The 20,271-nt window shown below is 37.1% G+C and overlaps 1 protein-coding gene across 2 annotated transcripts; it reads left to right on the top strand.

Moving 5' to 3' along the window:
* Nucleotides 1-499: 499 nt before the first annotated feature.
* On the top strand, nt 500-18,784 carry itpka (inositol-trisphosphate 3-kinase A). Of its 2 annotated transcripts, none has more exons than XM_015044293.1 (7): nt 500-1,222; nt 12,895-12,991; nt 13,533-13,746; nt 15,510-15,714; nt 16,329-16,430; nt 16,858-16,929; nt 17,691-18,784. In XM_015044293.1, the coding sequence occupies exons 1-7, from the start codon at nt 815-817 to the stop codon at nt 17,940-17,942; spliced, it is 1,350 nt and encodes a 449-aa protein (XP_014899779.1). In that variant the 5' UTR covers nt 500-814; the 3' UTR covers nt 17,943-18,784. The 2 variants fall into 2 exon arrangements, with proteins under 2 accessions (XP_014899779.1, XP_014899778.1); XM_015044292.1 differs by having other exon boundaries at nt 500-1,231.
* The last annotated feature ends 1,487 nt before the right edge of the window (nt 18,785-20,271 follow it).

Below are 20,271 nucleotides of genomic sequence, written 5' to 3'. Positions count from 1 at the left end.
TTCCAAAACTTTACATTTTTGGTACAAGATGTTGCCACCACCATCTCTTGGTATTTTGTCTGACCAGTTTCTGTATTTTCTCTATTTTTAGAGAAACATCCAATTTATTTAATATCACTGATGTTTTATACCATTTATAGCTTTTCTGCAAACATATGGCTGTAGCTAAATGATACATATATGCAAATTGTATGTAAGCTGAAGTCTGTTTCATCAGTTTGATGTGTAAACAAAAGGACTAAATGTTAAAGCTGGAAACAACTTCCCCAAAACAATGTAGGTCGATTATGCTCACAGATTATGCATGCAGAATAAATGTTTCATGGATTAATTTTGCTGGAAAATGTTTTAAAGTGATTAAAAATTTGACAATTTGACTCCTGGGATCCAGTGCAAAATGTAACAGATGAGCAGCTGAAGGAGTGGAGTTTTTAGCTAAAGTGAGGCGACAGAGAGCCTGAAACTATGTCAGCAGCTCTAAACTGTTCAGTCAGGAAGCGAGAGCGGCAATGCGGAAGATAATAAACAGCGGCAGTGTGTGTGACCGTGTGTGAGAGAGTGTAAAACCGCGCAGAAGAGCGAGCCACGCCACTAAAGAGGGGTTCCCCTTACCGACAGAGTCAAAGAGTGCACAGGCTGCCAGAGGCGTTTCCCTGCTCAGAGTAACCAGCGGAGGACCCGGGGAGGATCGGCAGGACTCCCCGAGTACCGGAGAGACTCCGTGGGAACTCTCACAGTGAAATGACCAGATTTGAAGCCTGAGCCGAAGCGGAGTTTCGCTTCTCGTCATTGCGCCTCTACAGCCAGATCTCAAATGCCTAAAGAGTGCCGGAGAAAGTCCTCCAAGGACTTCGGGTTTTCTGGGACTGGGATAAGCGATGGAGGCCGTGTAGAGAGAAGGGCGGCCGGGAGGTCTCCACAGATCTGCGCGGAGCTCATCCAGAAAGCAGCAATCGTCGCCGCGCCGCCCGCCGCGCCGGCGCTCATGGATGCGCCCTTGGTGCCGCAGGTCACCATCACTTCGGATGCAGGCGGCACCTCCAGGGAGATCCAGGAGGAAGACCTGGATGGGGCTGTGGACGGAACCCTGCGCAGGAAGCTGTCCAACTCGTCCATCTCCTCCAACGGATCCTCCGCGGTGGAGTCTGAGGATGATCTGCTGAGCGACACCGAGACTCAGAGCAAAGGCCTCGTCACTCTGGAGCACCTGGTGTGCGCAGAGGTGAGCGAGGTGAGAAGCCTCTTTGGTTTTTACCCCGCAGTTATCTTCAGAGGTGGAAGGGTACCCCAAAACCTGTACTTAAGTAAGAGTAGCACTGCAAAAATAATAAATCTCACCTGCTTTTTGGTTCAAATATCTTGGCAGACTTGAAAAATGACAAAACTAACAAGTAACTTTTCAGCAAGAAAAAGGAGTTTGTTTTGAGGCAGTAATTACTTAATATTGATGAAAAATTGTTGGATCTGTTGGCAGATTATTTCTCTTGCAGCATTGGAAAAATGCTCTTTGTCCAAAGTTAAATAATCTGCCAGTTTTCAAAAAGCAGAGTAAGCATTAAATATCTTTGTGCCCAGGATCAGTGTTAGGGTTTTGGACAATGAACCAAATGTTAACTTGAGCGTGAAAATCAGACAGGGTTTCTGCTTCATTTGCTCCCAAAATTATTACATTTACTTTCTTCTGCTTCCGTTCACTGCAAAAACACAAAATCTTATCAAGTATTTTTAGTTTAGTTTCTAGTGCAAATATCTTAGTTCACTTGAAATAAGACAAAACTAAGATATTTCACTAGAAACTAAACAAAAGTTGTTAATATTTTGTATGTTTGCAGCATAGCTGTACTTCAACATATTTTTATTCAAGTAAAGGTAAAAATTTAGCCAAATTACTCAAGCAAGAGTGAAAAAGTATTTGATATTAAGGCTACTCAAGTAAACAGTCTTGTATTTAAGACCAAAATATAAAGTTGTGTGGAAACGTTGGTGTTTAAAATAAAAGCAAATCAGGCAAAACAAGCAAATCAGTTTCTTTCAGTTTAAAACTAATAAAATGTGTGAATATTTGATTGAAACAAGTTCAGCCTAAATCTATGTCAGATTGTAGTCCATGGTTTATACAGCGAATAATAAAAAGTCACATTTACTGTAGTAAATAAGTAATATTGCAAATATTTCCAAATTCGTCCACACACTTTTTTTTTTATCATGAAACTGAAAAGATGTTCACTAATATTTAATTTTAAGAATTCATTGATATTTTAAGTTTGTGAACAGGTTTTATCAACACATTCTGGCACAGCCGGCCCTTTAAGAGCCTTCATGAACTTGATTTGGCCCAAAGCGAAAATGAGTTTGACCCCCCCTGATCTAGAGCGTGGCTCTTTCTTTAGCTGAACTTTATTAAACTTAGTTTAGCCAACAATGACCTAATCTTGTAAGATAAAAAGCATAATTTCCTGACTTTGAAAGATGTTTTATTAATGTTGAAATGAAAACTTCCTGTAACTGATTTTGACTTTCTCATATGAGGTCAAACAAGGTGGGGGTCTTATTTCCTGAATATTGTGTGTTTGTGGAAAAGTTTCTTATCTAGTTTTAGTTAGGATGAAATCAAGTTTGTGAATGTTTTCGCCATTAGAGAGGAAGAACTCTGTTAACTGGATCATCTTAGAATAATTTTAAAATACTGGCTGAATAATAACACACAGTTTCTCTCTCTTTATGATCTCTTTATTGATATGTTAACCACAGGCATTGAACTCAGAGAACACTGCAAAAACACAAAATCTAACCACATATTATCATAGTACACTAGAAATAAGACACTCCTAACTTAAAAGTAACTTTTCAGCATAGTATAGGTAGGAGCTTGTTTTAAGTATTTCATTAATATTGCTGAAATATTTCTAGTTCCACCAATTATTTCACTTATAACATGGGAAACGTGTTGCTGCCAATGGAACAAGTACTTTTTCACCAATACTAAGGACATTTTTACTTAAATCAAGCTCCTAAACCTTACTGAAAAGTTAGTTTTGTCTTGGATTCAGCTGTACTAAGACATTTGCACAAGAAACTAGACCAAAATACTTGGTAAGATTCTGTGTTTTTGTTGTGAAAACTTTCACACTTTGGCGTATTATGACGATTGAGGAAAAAAAAGGAGGATTCAATTTCCACCAAAAAACTCAGGCTTGAAGAAACTTGGACATTTCTGAGTTTCAAAACCTTAAATGTTTCGATTTTTGTAACTCAAAAGCTTCTGAGATTAATCTCAACATTTCTGAGTATATAAAATGCCAGTTGGCATTATATTCACCACTGGCTCACCAGGCCAAGTTACATGGATTTTGTACAAAAAAGCTCATCACTACTATATAAAATATGCAATTTTCTTTTGTACATTTCTGTCTCAAAGTCTTCAATTTTAGTTGACTAAACCAGCAGAAACCCTGAATGATTTTTATGTTTTTAATCAACTTAATTCCCAAAAGAAAAGATTGTTAGTTTTTATCTCCAATAAATTATGGGCAGCTAAGACAAAGAAGCAAGTTTGAATTTCTTTAGGTTGCTAATCATCTGTTTACAATAGTGAATTATTATTAAAAGTGATTTTCTATTCCTTCTTTAAAGCTAAAAATGAAAAGAAACTGTTAAAGGAGACGTATTTTGCAAACTTCATATTTTATAAGTTTTTGTACTCCATTTGGGTTTCTACTGCTTCTAAAAATCAGCCCAAGTGCTTAAAAAAACACATCCCACTGTTTGTTGGCAATAAGTTAATGTTTTTTGGTTTGGGGAATTCAGAAAACCCCAGAGTGCACCGTTACCTAGCAACCCCAGCTGGCCCAACCCGTTACCTAGCAACACAAGCAGAGCTCTAACACATTTGGTCAGTTGTTTTGCCACCGAATGTGCAACAGCTGCTGGAAAACAAATCCAAGAATGATTTTGTGTGACAAATGAATGAACATAGGCCTATCCTAAGCAAGTCACTTTAAAAACTATGGAATGGCGTGAATTCGTCCCTTACATTAATAAAATGTTACTGATAAGCTGGTCTTTTGGTAACCACGAGGTTGTTTAGTTGACGGACATTAAAGGTTGTTTAAAATTGCAGATAGTTGGAGCTTTCTGTCACAGGAAGGAGCTGATTTTTAGAGCAGAAGCAGTTCTTAAACATCAGCCAGCAACGCGTTTCCTGACAGAAGACCTCTGGGAATTACCGGAGAATTACTGCAGACAAGACACAACTACAGAGCGATAACAGATTTCCCTTTAAACCGTTTAGTTCATCTTCCATTAACTGATAAGTTCAGCTCACAGCAAGCACTTCTCATGGGGATGAGTCATTTTGGCAGCTCAGGAGTTATTTTGGGAGCTTTTGAATGAGAAGGGCTCTGGAAGATTTCACATGAGATTATGTTCCCGTCACACAAGTGTTGGGTTTTTCTCTCACTTTCAAAGCTATTTCTCAAATAAAAAAAGGAAAACCTGTTTTATAAAGCTTGGAGAGCTTGTCAGAGGAAGGATGATACCCAGAACATCTGATTCTCCTCCCTGAAATAATAACATTTTTTAACATCATCTTTACGACATTTAAAATGTTTAATGGTTGTAAGTCTCTGTGTGCAACTAAAGTGTTAAACATTATAATCACAAACCTTACTGCATTTTAATCGGATTTTGTCTGACTAACATAAAGTAGCACCATCATCACTATCATCATGCTTCTTTCATGGTGTGTCATGGTGTTTGAACCATGACACACGTCTGCATGAAATGAAATCAGAGTGAATGGAAAATAACAGGTTACGTAATCATGTGTCATTTTGCTTTTACATTTAACTTGAAGATATTTTGCCTCATATTTCCGATGCTCTTCTTGACTTATCCTCCAGTGTGAGATGAGTTCACATTAAAAACATTTTTACCTTTCTGCTGAAAGACCTGAGCTGAAAGGATGAATTGACTAAGGGTGGAAACATGCGATTACTTTCTGTCATTGCTGCTCATAACTTTCTATCTGATGCAGCTCAGCTCTGCAGGAGAGGCTTAAAGGTGTGGCAGAAAAGTATTTTTCCCCGTATTCCTTCTATGTACATGAAACGCCTTCAAATATTTTTTATTTATTAGAAAAACCCAGCAATCCACACCAACATGAAATATGCTGATGGGTTAAACATGTTGCAATCAGAATAAATTTGATAACAGATAATAAAGCCATCTGCTGATCTAGAAGTTTCTGCTAAGGATGAGAACTACGGACTCAAAGTTTTGTCATGATATTTTGTTCTACAATTGTGATAACAATAGATAGACGTGACAGTAAGAGCTATTTATTACTTCTTTTTTAAGCAATGAGACATTTTTCCCATAAGGGAAATAATCCAATGGTACTGAACTTTTTCATGAGTATTAAGGAATTATTGGCTTAAAACAAGTTCATAATTGTTGCTGAAAATTTACTTGTGAGTTAGTTTTGTCTTATTTCAAGTGTACTGAGGTATCTGCACTATAAAATATGCCAAAAATACTTGGTAAGATTTTGTGTTTTTGCAGTGTAAGTGGTAGAACCATAAATTCTGCTCTCCAGCTGAACGTTCTGAAATGCAATGTTACATTTCACTCATTTTTATTCTCAACTGCTTCTAAAAACAACTCAAGTGCTAAAAAAAAAAAAAACAGCTGTGTTTTTGCAATAAGTTGATGTTTTTGGTTGTGTGGAAAATGAGCTGTTTCAAACACCTCCCGAATATTAAGGGGCAATGCGCCGTTACCTAGCAACCCAAGCAGAGCTTCAGTACATTTGATTGGTTAGTTTTACCACTGTATGTGTTGTACAATGGCTGCTGGAAAAGACAAGTGATCATTTTTTGGCAAGAAGTTATTGTTTTTTGGTGTCTGGAAATCGAGTCACTTTAAAAACCTCCCGAATGGTTTTCAATCAACTGTTGAGACCCAATCAACTCAATAGTTGATTGACTGTTGAGTCACAAGCAATAGGCGCTGCGCTGTTACCGAGCAACTGTATTCGCTGCACAATTGCTGCTGGGAAAGACAAGTGTTTTATTGTTGACTCACCATCCAGGAAACACTTGCTGTTTTCTTGTTGGTTGTGCAGAAGGCTCTACTAATGCTTTTCAAAGATGTACAGTTGTGTAATTGTGCATCTGTTTGCAGCCATTTTCATATGTGAGTGTAAACATTGAGTTGGGGGGCGTGGCCAGATGAAGCTTGTTTGGATTTAAAGTGACAGAGACCCTAAAACAGCTCAATAGGCAGAACCGACCAGACTGAAATCTCATTATCCAAGAATGAGTTTGTGCAAAAAATGTAATTAACATGTTTTGTATAGACCAGAGACTGAACCTAACCTGTTCAAGATATGGCCTTTAAAAAAACTAAATAAAATTCTGGAGTGGCTTAGTGAAAGCAAGAACTTAAACTCAACTGAGATGCCATGGTGCCGTGACCTCTGAACTAATTATTCATGCTCTAAAACCCTCCAACGTGGGTGAATTAAGACAATTCTGCCAAGAAGAGTGGGTCAAAACCCCTCCGCAGACCCTTTGAAACCAACCAGTCAGTTTTTGGAAGAACTGAAACATTTAATTGACAAGAAAGCAAAAGCAGAAGAAAGATCGAAGGAGCTGACAGGGTTTCTTGAACCTCGTTCTGTGTAAGCTGTAGGGAAGTTGAGCGTAATCACAGTGAGTCACCTGCAGGTTTCTGCCTCCGTCTGCACCGTCAGACCGATTCTGTCACAAGGCCCACCACTTCTCCATGTCTGGAGCCAACGCCGTTTAAACTCCCTCAACAGGCACACTGTAAAACATCTGAGCCGCATTTAGTTGTGTCTACCATCTTCTACTCTTTAAGTCAAGTACATTTAGTGAATTTTAGATTTTGAGCTTAAATGTACGTTTGTGAAAGATAAACTTGCAGCAGTAAGTTGTGTTAACTTTTTTTCATTTTGTCAAACCTCTAAGAGTTTTAGGTTAGCACTTTAAAAAAACTGACAGAAGGAAAAGACAGGAGTGGGAACTATTTCCCAGAATGCTTAGCGGCATGTATCCTGAGATGGAAGTGCGTTACATTAATCTGTCTCGTGTTTATTTCTATGTCCTGTTCTCACTAAATGTTTCAACAGAATTTATTGTGATGTTTAATAAAATTCATTATCAGATCAGAAATGTTGTTCATGTAATCTGAAACAAGAATTTAAATTATTTTAAAGTAAAATAACTTGTTTTAACTTAACATTGTGAGTGAAACAATAGAGAAATGTGACTCTTTAACTGGCAGTTTTTTCTTGCATATTGTGAAATAATTATTTGCTTTAAGTTAAAACTCACAAATCAAGATTAATGAACTTACAAAACAATGTTTAGACAACTTGTTTCTGGCTTTTAAATCAACTTCATGAACTTTAATTTCTCAGTTAAAACCAAAACAATTTTCTTGTTGACTTAAGTTGCATTTTCCAGGCAGCAGGTGGACTTTCATTTTCAAGTTAAACCACCTTCAAATGTTTTACAGTGCAGAACACAATGTTTCCTGACAGGCGCGGCGATTAGCAGACGCTACCCAGGCCGATCTTTCGGCGGTTTTTCTCTCATTGAATCAATTCCAAGTTGGAAAGGAAACAAGACGATCATGTCAAAATACGCACCTTGATGCTCTGACGGAAAACAAGCAAACAAGAAAACAGAAAACCCACACAGAGCTCAGCACATGCTCACATGTTCTTGTGTAATCATGTTTTCTTTTGCGGTCGGTTTCCAGTTTTAGTCTTGGCCTTTGACATTTAACAAAGAACTGCTTCAGGAAGTCAGACACTTGACAGACTCCGCTTTAGCCTTTTACTCATTGACGCTCCGGCTGTGTCGAACAGCCGAATCAAAGACGTTTTCAGAGAAACACAGACAGAGAAGCATGCAGAAAACGGGTTGGCTGCAGGGCGATTCGTTCAGGAAAGAGTTTCTAGCATATTAATTATCGCCGTCAGCCTGAAAATTTGGCTTCAGTCTGCGTGTGGTTGCTACGGTAACTGTTCAGATCAGCGCGTCGATGGCTCCGTTGTACAGCACGTCTCATGCTTCAAAATAAAGCAGCGTCAAAATCCACAAATCAGCAGAGGGCACAAAGCCGTCTGATAAAGTCAAAGTTCAGATTTAACACATGATTTACTCTCACACTGATTTGATCTGCTACAGTTTGTTACAGAGGGATTTTACGAGCACAGTCCGTAACCATCCGAATGTGACAAAGAAACAATTTATGTCCTCGTTAAAACAAGGTCTACTATTTATCAGTTTCAAATTATGTTCTCTGAAAATATAGTGCTTGAAAATTCTCACCCTTTAAACCGTTTTTCATGTTATGACTATAAAAATCAGCTGAATTTAAAAACATATGAGCAAATTCTAGTTGTTAAATATAATTTGTTTATGTTTAGTGAACAAATGCAAAATAAAGTTCACTGAATGCTTTGTCGGACTAACAAAAAAATTAATAACTACATAGTAAAAGGATATTAATCACAGAATTTGAACCAGGTGAAACTAAACCGGGAACTTGATAGAAGAAATAACAAAAAAAAGCTTTTTTCTTATCTTAAATGCAAAATATATATGTTTTTGTTGAATTTTAGCTTTATTACTGCTCTGAGTCCTATTTTTGAGTCCAGTTAACGATTAATCGATTACTAAATTAGTTGATGATTATTTTCGATTAATCATTTCAGCCCTCAAGGGAAATTTAATTGAAATGATCTTAAGAGCAAACATGAACAACAGGAACTAGTAAACATGATCAGGAAACATCCATTGAGCTAATGTTTAAATATTAGTCTTGAAATTACTGGTTTTAAAAGTATTCACACCCCTGAACTTTTCCACATCTCGTCCCATGAAAGCAAATGTGTGAAATTTAAACTCGAAGTCTTTGTGTTTATCTTTAGTTGCATTGATTACTGCAGCAGCGTCTTCACACATCTGATTAAAGTCAGTCAGACTCCTGATAGACTTTTTAATCAGAAACGCAGATTTCAGTTTTTATTCTCCTCCAGAAAACTGCAAAACTGCTGGAACACTGAAACCAAAAGTGAAAACTCACCTATTTAGATCTTTGATTAATAATAACTGGACCATTGATTAATTCTATATTATAACTTTTATTACTTCTTTTCTTTTATGTGTTAAACACTTTGAACTTTAAATATAGCAGTAATGTACACTGACATTTCTGATTGTAACACGGACTGAAACGATTAATCACATTAATTGTTATTAATCAATTATTGAACTAATTTAGTAAATAATATATCGTTAACTGGAGTTTACAGAGTCAAAAAAGGGATTTTTTTTTAAATAACAACACACTCAGAGCAGTAATTAAGCCAAATTTGAACAAAAATACGTAAATTTTAAATCAAAGATAAAAATGTTTGCAAAAATGTTCTAGTTAGAACTTCTCAAGTGTCAATTTAAGCTTCATTGGTTCAAATTCTGTACCTATTTGGCAGCTTTTACTGTCCAATTATTAATCAGTTAATAAAAATAAATATGTAAGAGCTGAGCTGTTGACATGTTGATGTTTTTATTTAGCTGCAGATGCATGCTTTGCTCCAGCTGATCAGGCGTTCTCTAATGGCATTCTAGGAAATAAAATGTTTATTTTCTGATTTTAAAAAGGAATTAAGTTGTTTATTTGCATTTTTTTCAAATTTAATGTAAAGTAAATTTAATGTAAATTTGCAGAATGTGCCAATTTTTTTTATCCCAATTAATCAATTAATCGTTACTAAAATAATCGTTAATTGCAGCCCTACACTCAAAGAAATGAATTAACATATTGCTTTTATTTCAACAGATTCCACATGATTTTATTTTGTTAATTTAAAGCAAAAAAGATATAATAATCTGACGATATAACCTTATTTTTAACTAAGATAAAAAATTAAGTATAACGTATAAAAAAGCTAGATTGGTCAATAACTAAAGTTATTTATTATCACCATTAAAGCTGCACCAGACAGAAACAACAGCAGCAGCTCAGTAAATGTGAAAACCTGCAGTGTGAAAACCCTGGCGAAAGTCTGCCGCCTTTGGCAGAGCAATGCCGTCAGTAAACAAGCAAGTGAAGCGAATCATCTGACATTTAGGAGAAACCCGGTTCTGCTCTTACTGACGGCCATGAAGAGTGATGAAGTGTTGCCTCACCGCGATCAGAGTCCCCGTTTCATTTCCTGTTTTACTCAGAAAATGACCGCTGTGAAGCCCGGAGGGGACAGAAGAAACACTCTCCCATGACGCACAATCTAGTTTTCAGATCATCGGCTTTATGGCTGATGAGCTTTTTTCTTTAGCGAAAACAGAACATTTCACCAAGTATTTTTGGTCTCGTTTCTAGTACGCTTGACATAAGTCAAAAGTAAAAGTACTAATTACACTGGCAGATTATTTAATTTATAACATGGAAAAAATGTATTTTTATAAATGAAACAATTCATGAAATTTTTCCATGAATATTAAGGAATTGTTTACTTAAAACAAGCTCCTATATCTGTCTGAAAAGTTACCTGCACGTTAGTTTTGTCTTATTTCAAGTGTACTAAAATATTTGCACAAGAAACTAGACAAAATGTTTTGGTAAGATTTTGCACAACTAAAACATACATACAATACTATTATTATATACTAGTATACAATAATAGTATTGTATTATTGTACAATAGTATGGTATTATACAATAGTATTGTACAATACTATTGATGTTCATTTTTATCAACAGTTTATTGGTTCATAAGAAGTCCAAAGTGTTTTAGAGCCTAGAATTAGGTTAAAGTTTGTCTAAAAGGGGTAAGACTAGAAAAAGGAAGATAAATTTAATTGGATTGGATCCCTTTTGTAACATCAGAACCAAATAAGACCAAAAATACTTGGTAAGATTTTGAGTTTTTGCAGTGTATGTGTGCCTATTCTTTTGTGTTTGCGTTTTATTGGTTCATCTCAGTAAAACAGAATACCAGTATATAAATTAAATCCATACTGACTGACATTAAAACAGTTTCGAATAGAGAACTGATACGCTTTGCCATGTCGCTGTGATGTAATCGCTTACACCACCATGCGGAGGATCGCTGACTCGGCAAACAGTCACTTTTACCCTGAGCCACAAAAACTATTACCAAACTGTTTGGGCTGCATGATAAGAGGAAAACATGTTGGTGAATAAAATATGCTAATTCCTAGCTAAACAGTTATACTTTAGATTATTTGTTACTTTTATATCCACAAATCTGGAATAAACTTCCAGAAAACTACAAAACAGCTGAAATACTGAGGCTAAATAGCAACCTGGTTAGAGTTGGCTTTGATTCATAATAAATGGAATAATGGCCAACATCTATGATGTATAATGCTAGGCCTGTTGCAATGAGGAGTAAATCAATTAATCACATGATAAATAAAACAAACTCAATAATTTTTATTTTTTCCTGATTTATCATTTCTGTTTGGTGCTTTGGCCTCAACCATCTCCTTTCTTTGAAGGACAGTTTTATTTGCAGACTCAGTTAATTTTACTTGTTGTTTTGTTTATTTATTTTAGATATTTAAAGAGTTTTCCAGTTCCATTGTTAAATGTTCATTAGAAATTACACTTTACTGATCTTTGAGAATGTGTTACCATTATGTTACTTTAAAATAGTCTCCAAAGAACAATATTATCATTTATCTGGGATAATTTATCATCCAGAAACATTTGTTATTATGACAGGCCTATTATTGCTTGATGATTTTGATAATATCTCATAAAATGTAATTTTTAATGGCCTGTTTCACAGTTGGTGACTGTATGACGTTTTTATGATGTGAAGCACTTTGAGCTGCCTTTGTTGCTGAAATATACAATACAAATAAACTTGACTTAGACTCATGCTACCTTTGCTTAAGGTGGAGAACTCGGTGTTTGTGATAATAAAAACGGACGAACCCAGCAGGCCACATGGAGATGTTGAACACAGATAGGAGTTTCCACAGAAATGGCATTTAGCTGACCCAGATTGGAAGCTTCACATCGGGGAAAACAGAAAGCCTGGCATCAGATTGGCTGGCCAGGCCTGCTGATGTGATCAGATTTCCATTCAGATGCTGCAAAAAGGGCCCGAAGCTGTTTCCAACTATCGTACACTGCCTGCGAAAACACAAAGTATATTTGTTATATATATATATATATATATATATAGTTTCTAGTGTAAATATCCTATTACATTTGAAATAAGACAAAATGAACAAAAGTAACTTTTCAGCAAGTTGTAAGAGCTGGTTTCATGCAAATAATTCCTAAATGTTGATGAAAAAGTTTTAGTTCCACTGGTAGGATATTCCACTGTGCCATTACCTAGCAACACCAGCCAACATAGGAGTTTGTCTTAAAACAAACTCCTATGTCTTACTTGGAAGTTACACTGCAAAAATACAAAATTTTACTAAGTATTTTTGATCTAGTCTTTAGTGCAAATATTTTATTACACTTGAAATAAGACAAAACTAACTTACAAGTAGCTTTTCTGCAAGTTGTAAGAGTTTGTTGTATGTAAATAATTCCTAAATATTGATTAAATGAGTAGTAACTCCACTGGTAGATTATTTCACTTTTAATTTCTATTAATATTAAGGAATTATTTACATGAAACAAGCTCTTATAGCTTGCAGAAAAGTTACTTATAAGTTGGTTTTGTCTTATTTCAAGTGTACTGAGATATTTGGACAAGACACTAGAGCAAATATACTTGGCAAGGTTTTGTGTGTTTGCAATATTTTTCTTGATGTTGAAGAAATAATGTATCTTTACAACATTTTAAATTTTGTTTTCTGTTTTCAACAGAGTAAAGCTTGGAAGAAGCTGAAGACGTACATCCGCTGGCCCTTGCAAGCTTCCCAAAAGAAGAAAGTAAACTGGGTCCAGCTAGCTGGGCATAAGGGTGATTATAATTTATTAAAAACAAAAATTTTGCAGCAATAATAAGATGAAAAAAGAGCAAAGAAAACATCCATTTCATGCATTTCTAATGGAAATCCTCCCCTGTCACGCTAAGGAACATTTCCAGGATTCCACCTTTATTTTCTTTGAATTTCTGCCAAGAACAAGAGCAACATTAACCAAGCATTTCTCTTTTCTATTCTTCACAAGAAGTCAAAACAACCTGAGAGATGTTTCTCTAATGAAAAACCTTGAGCATGGAAGCAACACTTCGTTCACATTCCTCAGAATGAACTTGGTGTCTATAAGGAAGCTGAGCAACTGAAAGCAATAAAAAAGCTTTGATGAAAATGGAGTCATCTGTTATGGATGACAGAAAGAAGGCTTGTTGCTTTCCTTCATGGTCTACTTGTCTCAGCCTTGCAACATGTTTCAGGAATTCACATTCAACTCTATTCAGCGATTGCACTTTGCTCCATTCCTATGCAGGTATGTTCTTTGTCTAACATGAAGAATGAGAAACCGTCTTTCTCTCGTCTCAGGAAACTTCAAAGCTGCAGAAGAGGGCACCATCCTGAAAAAGCTGTCAGAGAACGAGAAGAAGTGTTTTGAGGATCTGCAAAACGACGCGCTGGTCCATTTTGTGCCGCGCTACCAAGGAATTGTGGAAAACGACGGAGAGTTCTTCGTGCAGATGACCGACCTGCTGGCTGGCTTCAACCATCCAAATGTGATGGACTGCAAAATGGGACTGAGGTGAGAAACTAGGCCTTTCAATCTGCAAACACTGGTTTTTCAGTTTTTAATCATTAATTATTCGTCATTTTAAGGTGTAGATGAATTACAAAAGCAGAGATAGGCCACAGCAGAAGCTGCCTGTCTCGGCTTGCCTCTTTAAGGGAACACCTGTTGTAACTGCAGGCTGTATGCTTGGCTTCCTGCCACAGCGGGTTGAGGGCCTCACTGTTAGTCTGCACAACTCTACACATTCATATACGCATGAATGCATGCATTAATTCATGCATGCATGCCTTTTTTGCATGCACAGACATGCGGATGCATGTGCAGCATCTGACCAGACAGGTGAACGCTCATGCACAAACCTGCAGCAAAGCTAGGGGCAGGCGAGCGATCAAGTACGTGCAACAGCGTTACAAATGTACTTTACCGCAGGCATGAACTATTTGTTTTACTTATCTACCTCTGTGAAAGTTGGTCTGTACATCTGAGATGTTTATACACACACATTTGCACGCTCAGGGTGTCCCTGGAGACTCCCCTTTGTCAAAAACGCTCTCAACCACAAAGTTGCAAAACCACCAACTTGCACAAACACACACTCAGGCTTTCACACAGCGAAGTGCTGCACACAGGAGTCTCCTCGTAGCTTCCCTCTTTAGCACAGAGGAAGTGGAGCTAGCAAACTGAAACTGAAATTCACATCTGTTTGCTCAGAACTGTTTGCTGTGAATATAAAGACGGCGAGTGCAAACCTGTCATCGACAGTATGACTCCAAACATTGAAGATCATTTTGTATGGTGTCGTTTTCTGACCTGCGTAAAGCAGCATCAACTGCAAAAACCTTTTGACTTTTGTGCAGCAAATGTAGAAATGAGTTCATTTAAATGTCTCTGTAGAAATTCAGGAAGCACAGCTCTGGTTGACCTTCCGAATTTATGTCGCACTCAAAGGTTTCACATCAACAGACACATTTTAAAATCAGAAGAAAGATAAGTTGAGTCATTAAAAGGTGACCCGGTCCAAATTAGGGGACATTTTGATGGGAGGAGGATGTTCAAGCATTGGTTTGACACCTTCAGCTGAAACGTGCTAAAGAGGTTTTAAACAAAACTAAATAAAGGTTTGGAATGGATTTAAATCTGAGACACTGTTGCATGACGTTAGACAGGATATTTGTCATTGAGTCCCCTCAAAAAATCTAAACAGAAGAGTAGGCCAAAATCCTTCAACTGAGGTGTAAGATTTCTGTTTATGACAATGGTAGATGCAGGTTGTCTGTGAATCCAGAAAAAGTCTTAAATTAATGTAACTAAAACTAAAACATCTTAAATTCATCAGAAGAAATGTAACATGGCCTCAAATACTTACATTTTAGCTTGTTTTCTGATATGTGTGGTTTTCTAACAAGCAACATTTTGAAGAGCTAGCCGCTAGCATTTTAAACCTTTTGAAAATACTTGTCTGTTATTGGTTCTCACTTAATTCAAGGTGGCATTAAACAAGTTTTACTTGCTGAAACCTGCAGAAACTCTGTTCCTGGGTGTTGTTGCCTGTAAGGCTAGAACAACCGGTTTAAAGGATTGTTGCCTTTTCACAACTGGGCAGAATGGTTTGCATAGATTTACCCTTGTTATCCTAAATTACCATTTGGAAAATTTGCAGGTTTTACAGGTTATTTTGGTCCATAATTAACTTATTTGATTATTTGAAGCATCTAAATGTGGAAAGACAGCTAAAGAAAACTTTCATTTTATGACTTTTTCACCCTGTGTTGAAGGACGTACCTGGAGGAGGAGCTTGTCCGGGCGAGAGAGCGGCCCAAGCTTCGGGAGGACCTGTACAAGAAGATGATGGAGGTGGACAGGGAAGGCCCAAGTCCTCAGGAGCATTTCCAGCGCGGCATCACCAAACCTTGCTACATGCAGTGGAGGGACACCATGAGCTCCACCAACACGCTGGGTTTCAGGATAGAAGGCATCAAGGTGACACGTTACTCACATCTTTACTGCAACAGACAGGAAAACGAGGCGGCTACAACAATGGCTGGGTTAATTAAACAGGATTAACAGGACGGACATGAGGGACGAGTCAAACTCAATGGAAAATCCAGATTTTCCAAAAATTAAATCTTCAAAAACCAAAAAAATGGATTTATCACACAGCCCTACTTTTACATTGCACAAACAAAAACTTACTGAGTAATTTTAATCTAGTTTCTAGTGCAATTATCTTCGGACACTTGAGATAAGATTATACTAAAAATTAACTTTTCAACAAGATATAAAAGCTTGTTTTAAGTCAATGCTTTCTTAATATTGATCAAAAATTACTTGTTACTTGGCAGGTTAGGCTTCCCATGTTAAACAATCTGCCAGTGAATCATCAATATTAAGGAATTATTTACTTAAAAAGGTTCTTTGCTGAAAAGTAAGTTAGTTTTCAAGTGCACTAGAAACTAGACCAAAAATACTTGGTATGATTTTGTTTTTGCAGTGTAACTGATGTTGTTGAAGCCTTAACGTGTAAGCAGGACGCTCAGACTGATTTAATCCGACCGCTCGGTAATATCGTCCTTCTGCTTCTCTGCCCTCTTCAGAAATACGACGGCACGTGTCGGACCGACTTCAAGAAAACCAGATCGAAGCAGGACATCATCAAACTGTTCAAGGAATTCGTCGAAGAGGACGTCAGCATCATTGTACGTGGCAGTCATTTAACTTCCTGTGAATTCAGTCATGCGAAGACACAAGCGAACCTTCTTTGCACTTCTGTGCACATCCAAATAAACACTGGAAATGCCGCAGTAGGCGTCACCTTAATGTCCGTCTTCACCCACGCAGAGCACACAAGCTGTGCAAGCGTTTACATCCGTGTTCAGAGTTTGAACAGTGATGGGAAGAATCACTTTGCTGTCTCTGTGCTCACATTTCAGACCCGCTTATGATAAATTTGTAAAGAAAACACATTGAAAGTGTTTAAATTGCAAGAAGAGAATGTAAATATTCACACTGCGAATCTGTTTGAGTTGTGGTTCAGAAACGGTTTCTGCCCCGCCTTGGTGTACAGTAGCTGTTTAAGTGATAAATTCAAGCATTGTTTCCTGCTTTTTTCTCGTTGAAATGCAGAAGTCTTACCTGGAGAGGCTGAGGGAGATCCGGGAAGCGCTGCGAATATCCGACTTCTTCAAGAAACACGAGGTGACGACCGATTTTTACTCTGAAAATCAGAGACAGTTTGATGGAAACAGGAAAAGTCCTGCAAAAAAATTAACCAAAGTCTGTTTGGACTGCCTGGTTGCTGAAATGTGCTGTACAAATAAGTTTTTAGAAAAGTTAAAAAGTGTAATTTATGATCATAAGGTGGTTGCACACAATGCAATACACCTTACAAATATTGTCATCTTTAACTTTATATTTCATTTAATTAAACTTTATTTAACCTAAAGTAACTTATATATAAGTTTTCAGCAAGATAATAGAAGTTTGTTTTAAGTCAATTAGGCCATAATATTGATTTTTAAAAAGTATAGTTTCACTGGCAGATTATTTCACTTATAACTAGAATGTTTTCCTCAATATTAAGGAATTATTTACATAAAATTTGCTGAAAAGTTATTTGTAAGTTAGTTTTGTCTTATTTCAAGTCTACTAAGATATTTAGTCGAAACGAGCCCAAAATATTTGGTAGGACTTTGTGTTTTTGCCACGCAAGACCAAAATGATCCTTTTCTGAACTGCAAAAACACAAAATATCAAGTATTTTAGTCTAGTTAACAACAAATATTACTAATATTAACTAGTACTTAATCAAAATTAAAGATTGATTGACTTAAAATAAGCTCTTATATCTTTCTGAAAAGTTCATTGTAAGTCAGTTTTGTCTTATTTGAAGTGAAGATTCAGGTTTTTTTTGCAGTGAAGCCTCATTTTAACTTCTCTGTTGTTGTTTTCCCCACCAGGTCATCGGCAGCTCTCTCCTCTTCATCCATGTCTGCGGCCGTGCCAACGTCTGGATGATTGACTTTGGGAAGACTTCAGCTCTGCCTGAAGGTCAGACTTTACGGCACGACGTTCCCTGGCAGGAAGGCAACCGAGAGGACGGATACCTGCTGGGTTTGGAAAACCTCATCCTCACGCTGGAGGCTGCTTACAACGAAGGGAGCGGAGAAGAAACCAAAAACAACAGCCTAACTACAGACAGGGACTTTTAAAGGTGGAGGGAACTTCGGTTATTTTAAATGGAAGCCACAAAACGACTCTTCGGGTGGGGTTGCATGCCTTGATTTGCTTATATTGAGCCTTTGCACGTGACGTCACGGTCTTCAGAAATCCGCCCGCTCCGCCATGATGGACGTCGAACAACCTATACGCTCCAGTAAACAGACATCTGAGGTCTAATATCGCTTTTATCTAGTTGATCACACTTTAAAATGGTCTCTGTCGGCTGTACAGACAAGCGTGAAAACCTAACTTGTCATTTTATTTGTAACTTTTAATGAGGGAGGTCACGGCGGCGATGGGAAGCCCCTAACCCTAATCATAATGACTGACTGCTCGGTGTAATCGCCAAGCTAATTGTAAGTATACTAAAATATTTACAGTCGAAACGAGCTGTTCATATAGTTTATAAGTAAGTATGATTAGAAAGATGATATACAATGTCGCATTATGGAGAAAGTACGGTAACCATGGAAACAGTGCCGCGCCGTCATGTAGCCTAGCATGTATGGGGAAAAAACTGGCTAGCATCTCGTCTTTTCTACGTTTGTAAGACTTCTTCGGTGTTAAGACAAACGCCGTTCATGACGTAGTGACATAAATCGTCAGGCAAAGTCGACATGAAATTTGATCAGCACGTCAAAGGAAGGTGCAGTCGGTTTCTAAGTTACAACTTTTATTGGGAATTGGCATTACGTTTGCTTACGCCTGGTTACATAAGCAGACACGCCAAACGCTTGGTTTGGCGTTACGTCTGACGCCAAACAGACAAATTAGTTGCTTGCCATAAAAAAGAAGACAACTTAGCCTTACTCGAACAAGTAGAAACCACTGGCAAAAACAATCTGGGAAAATAATTCCGGTCGCTCTGTTCAATACTCCCATCTCTCACTTCCGACGTCCATCATGGCGGCTCGAATCATTTAGTGACGCAGTTGCAAACGGTCCTGTGCCGATTGCGCTGCTACCGCAGCAGAACTCTCTAAGTACAGACACTGACAGAAACGGGCACAATGGACGCAGAACAGAGGGAAGCAGAAATATTATTAAAATAAGTTAATTATTCCTCCAATGCACTGACACTAATTCATCATCCTGTGACGCGAAAGCGCGGATTTCCTGCTTTCACTTTAACGGGATGACAGGGAGAAAATCCAGACGAGAATCGGAGGAAAACGTTTGCCACCACGAACCGCAAAAGCCTTACGTGTAACATGAACTACTGACAGACCTCACAGTTACTACAGCATTACAGCACAGGGAGGCACCGAGTAGCTCATGAGTTGTCTTTTCGGACTCTTTTTACATTTAATTCAATTTTGTAATAAGACTCCATCACTGGATACATCACCACATGTTGCAGCACATGGTTCATTTAACAAAATAATAATAATAATAAAAGTATATAACTGTTGTGGAAATAAAATAAATCAGTATATATTAGAAATAAAAAATTGACTTTTGGTTTGTTTTCTTGAAAATAAAACCAGCAGGTTGAATCCACTTTATATTTTATATTAGGATCAAACTTACATTAAAGATAATGTTTTACATAGTTAAATGTCTATTTAACAGTTTTTTAAAAGAAAAATATGGAGATTTTTGATGCCTATAGGTGATTTAGAGTCCATTAAAATTTGGTTTTATTAAAGCTAATACACATCACAGAGGTCCTTTCTGACCAGGACATTTCAAACTTTGCAAGAAATAAAATGCAGAACTATTGAGAAGTTTGTCTACTGCAGCATTTCTATATAATAGCTGTCATAAACTGCACAAAAACAAAGTTCAGCCCACTGAATGATGTTTATTCCTGCAGCCCTGATGGAAATAACATGGTTTTCTGTTTGTAGTCGCCTTTTATTCTCCAAAATCTACTTTTAGATTTTGTGTCGGTTGTGCAGCAGCACCAAAGCTGATATGTTCTTGTGCTTTCCAACAGAAAATGATCCAGATGGACTCTGGATTAGCTCTAAAAACTGCAGAATTAATCAAATTTACACTTTATAGAAAGGGATTTACTGGCACATTCACAGATTCTTAAAGACTTTATTTATGAGTCAGCAGCTGGAAATTAAGACACTAATATTAGCAAGCCTGAGCACAATTTATACAAAAGATCCAACAAACCTCAAAATTCAACAAATTATAACATATAAAAGAGAAACAGTTGAGGCTATAAATGATAAAACTAAGTAATTTGCCACATAAAACAAAAAAAAAATTCAAAATGTAAATGGCAGTGATTCACTACAGAGTCAACATTAACAATAAAACGACGTACAAAATGTAAAGGGTTAGTCCAGTGTACAGACATGAGTA

Source organism: Poecilia latipinna, unplaced genomic scaffold (genome assembly GCF_001443285.1).
Source record: "Poecilia latipinna isolate Pla-1442-1.1 unplaced genomic scaffold, P_latipinna-1.0 Scaffold667, whole genome shotgun sequence".
In the NCBI taxonomy this organism is placed as follows: domain Eukaryota; kingdom Metazoa; phylum Chordata; class Actinopteri; order Cyprinodontiformes; family Poeciliidae; genus Poecilia; species Poecilia latipinna.
Note: the sequence above shows the minus strand (reverse complement) of the source record. Positions and strands in the feature narration are given on the sequence as shown.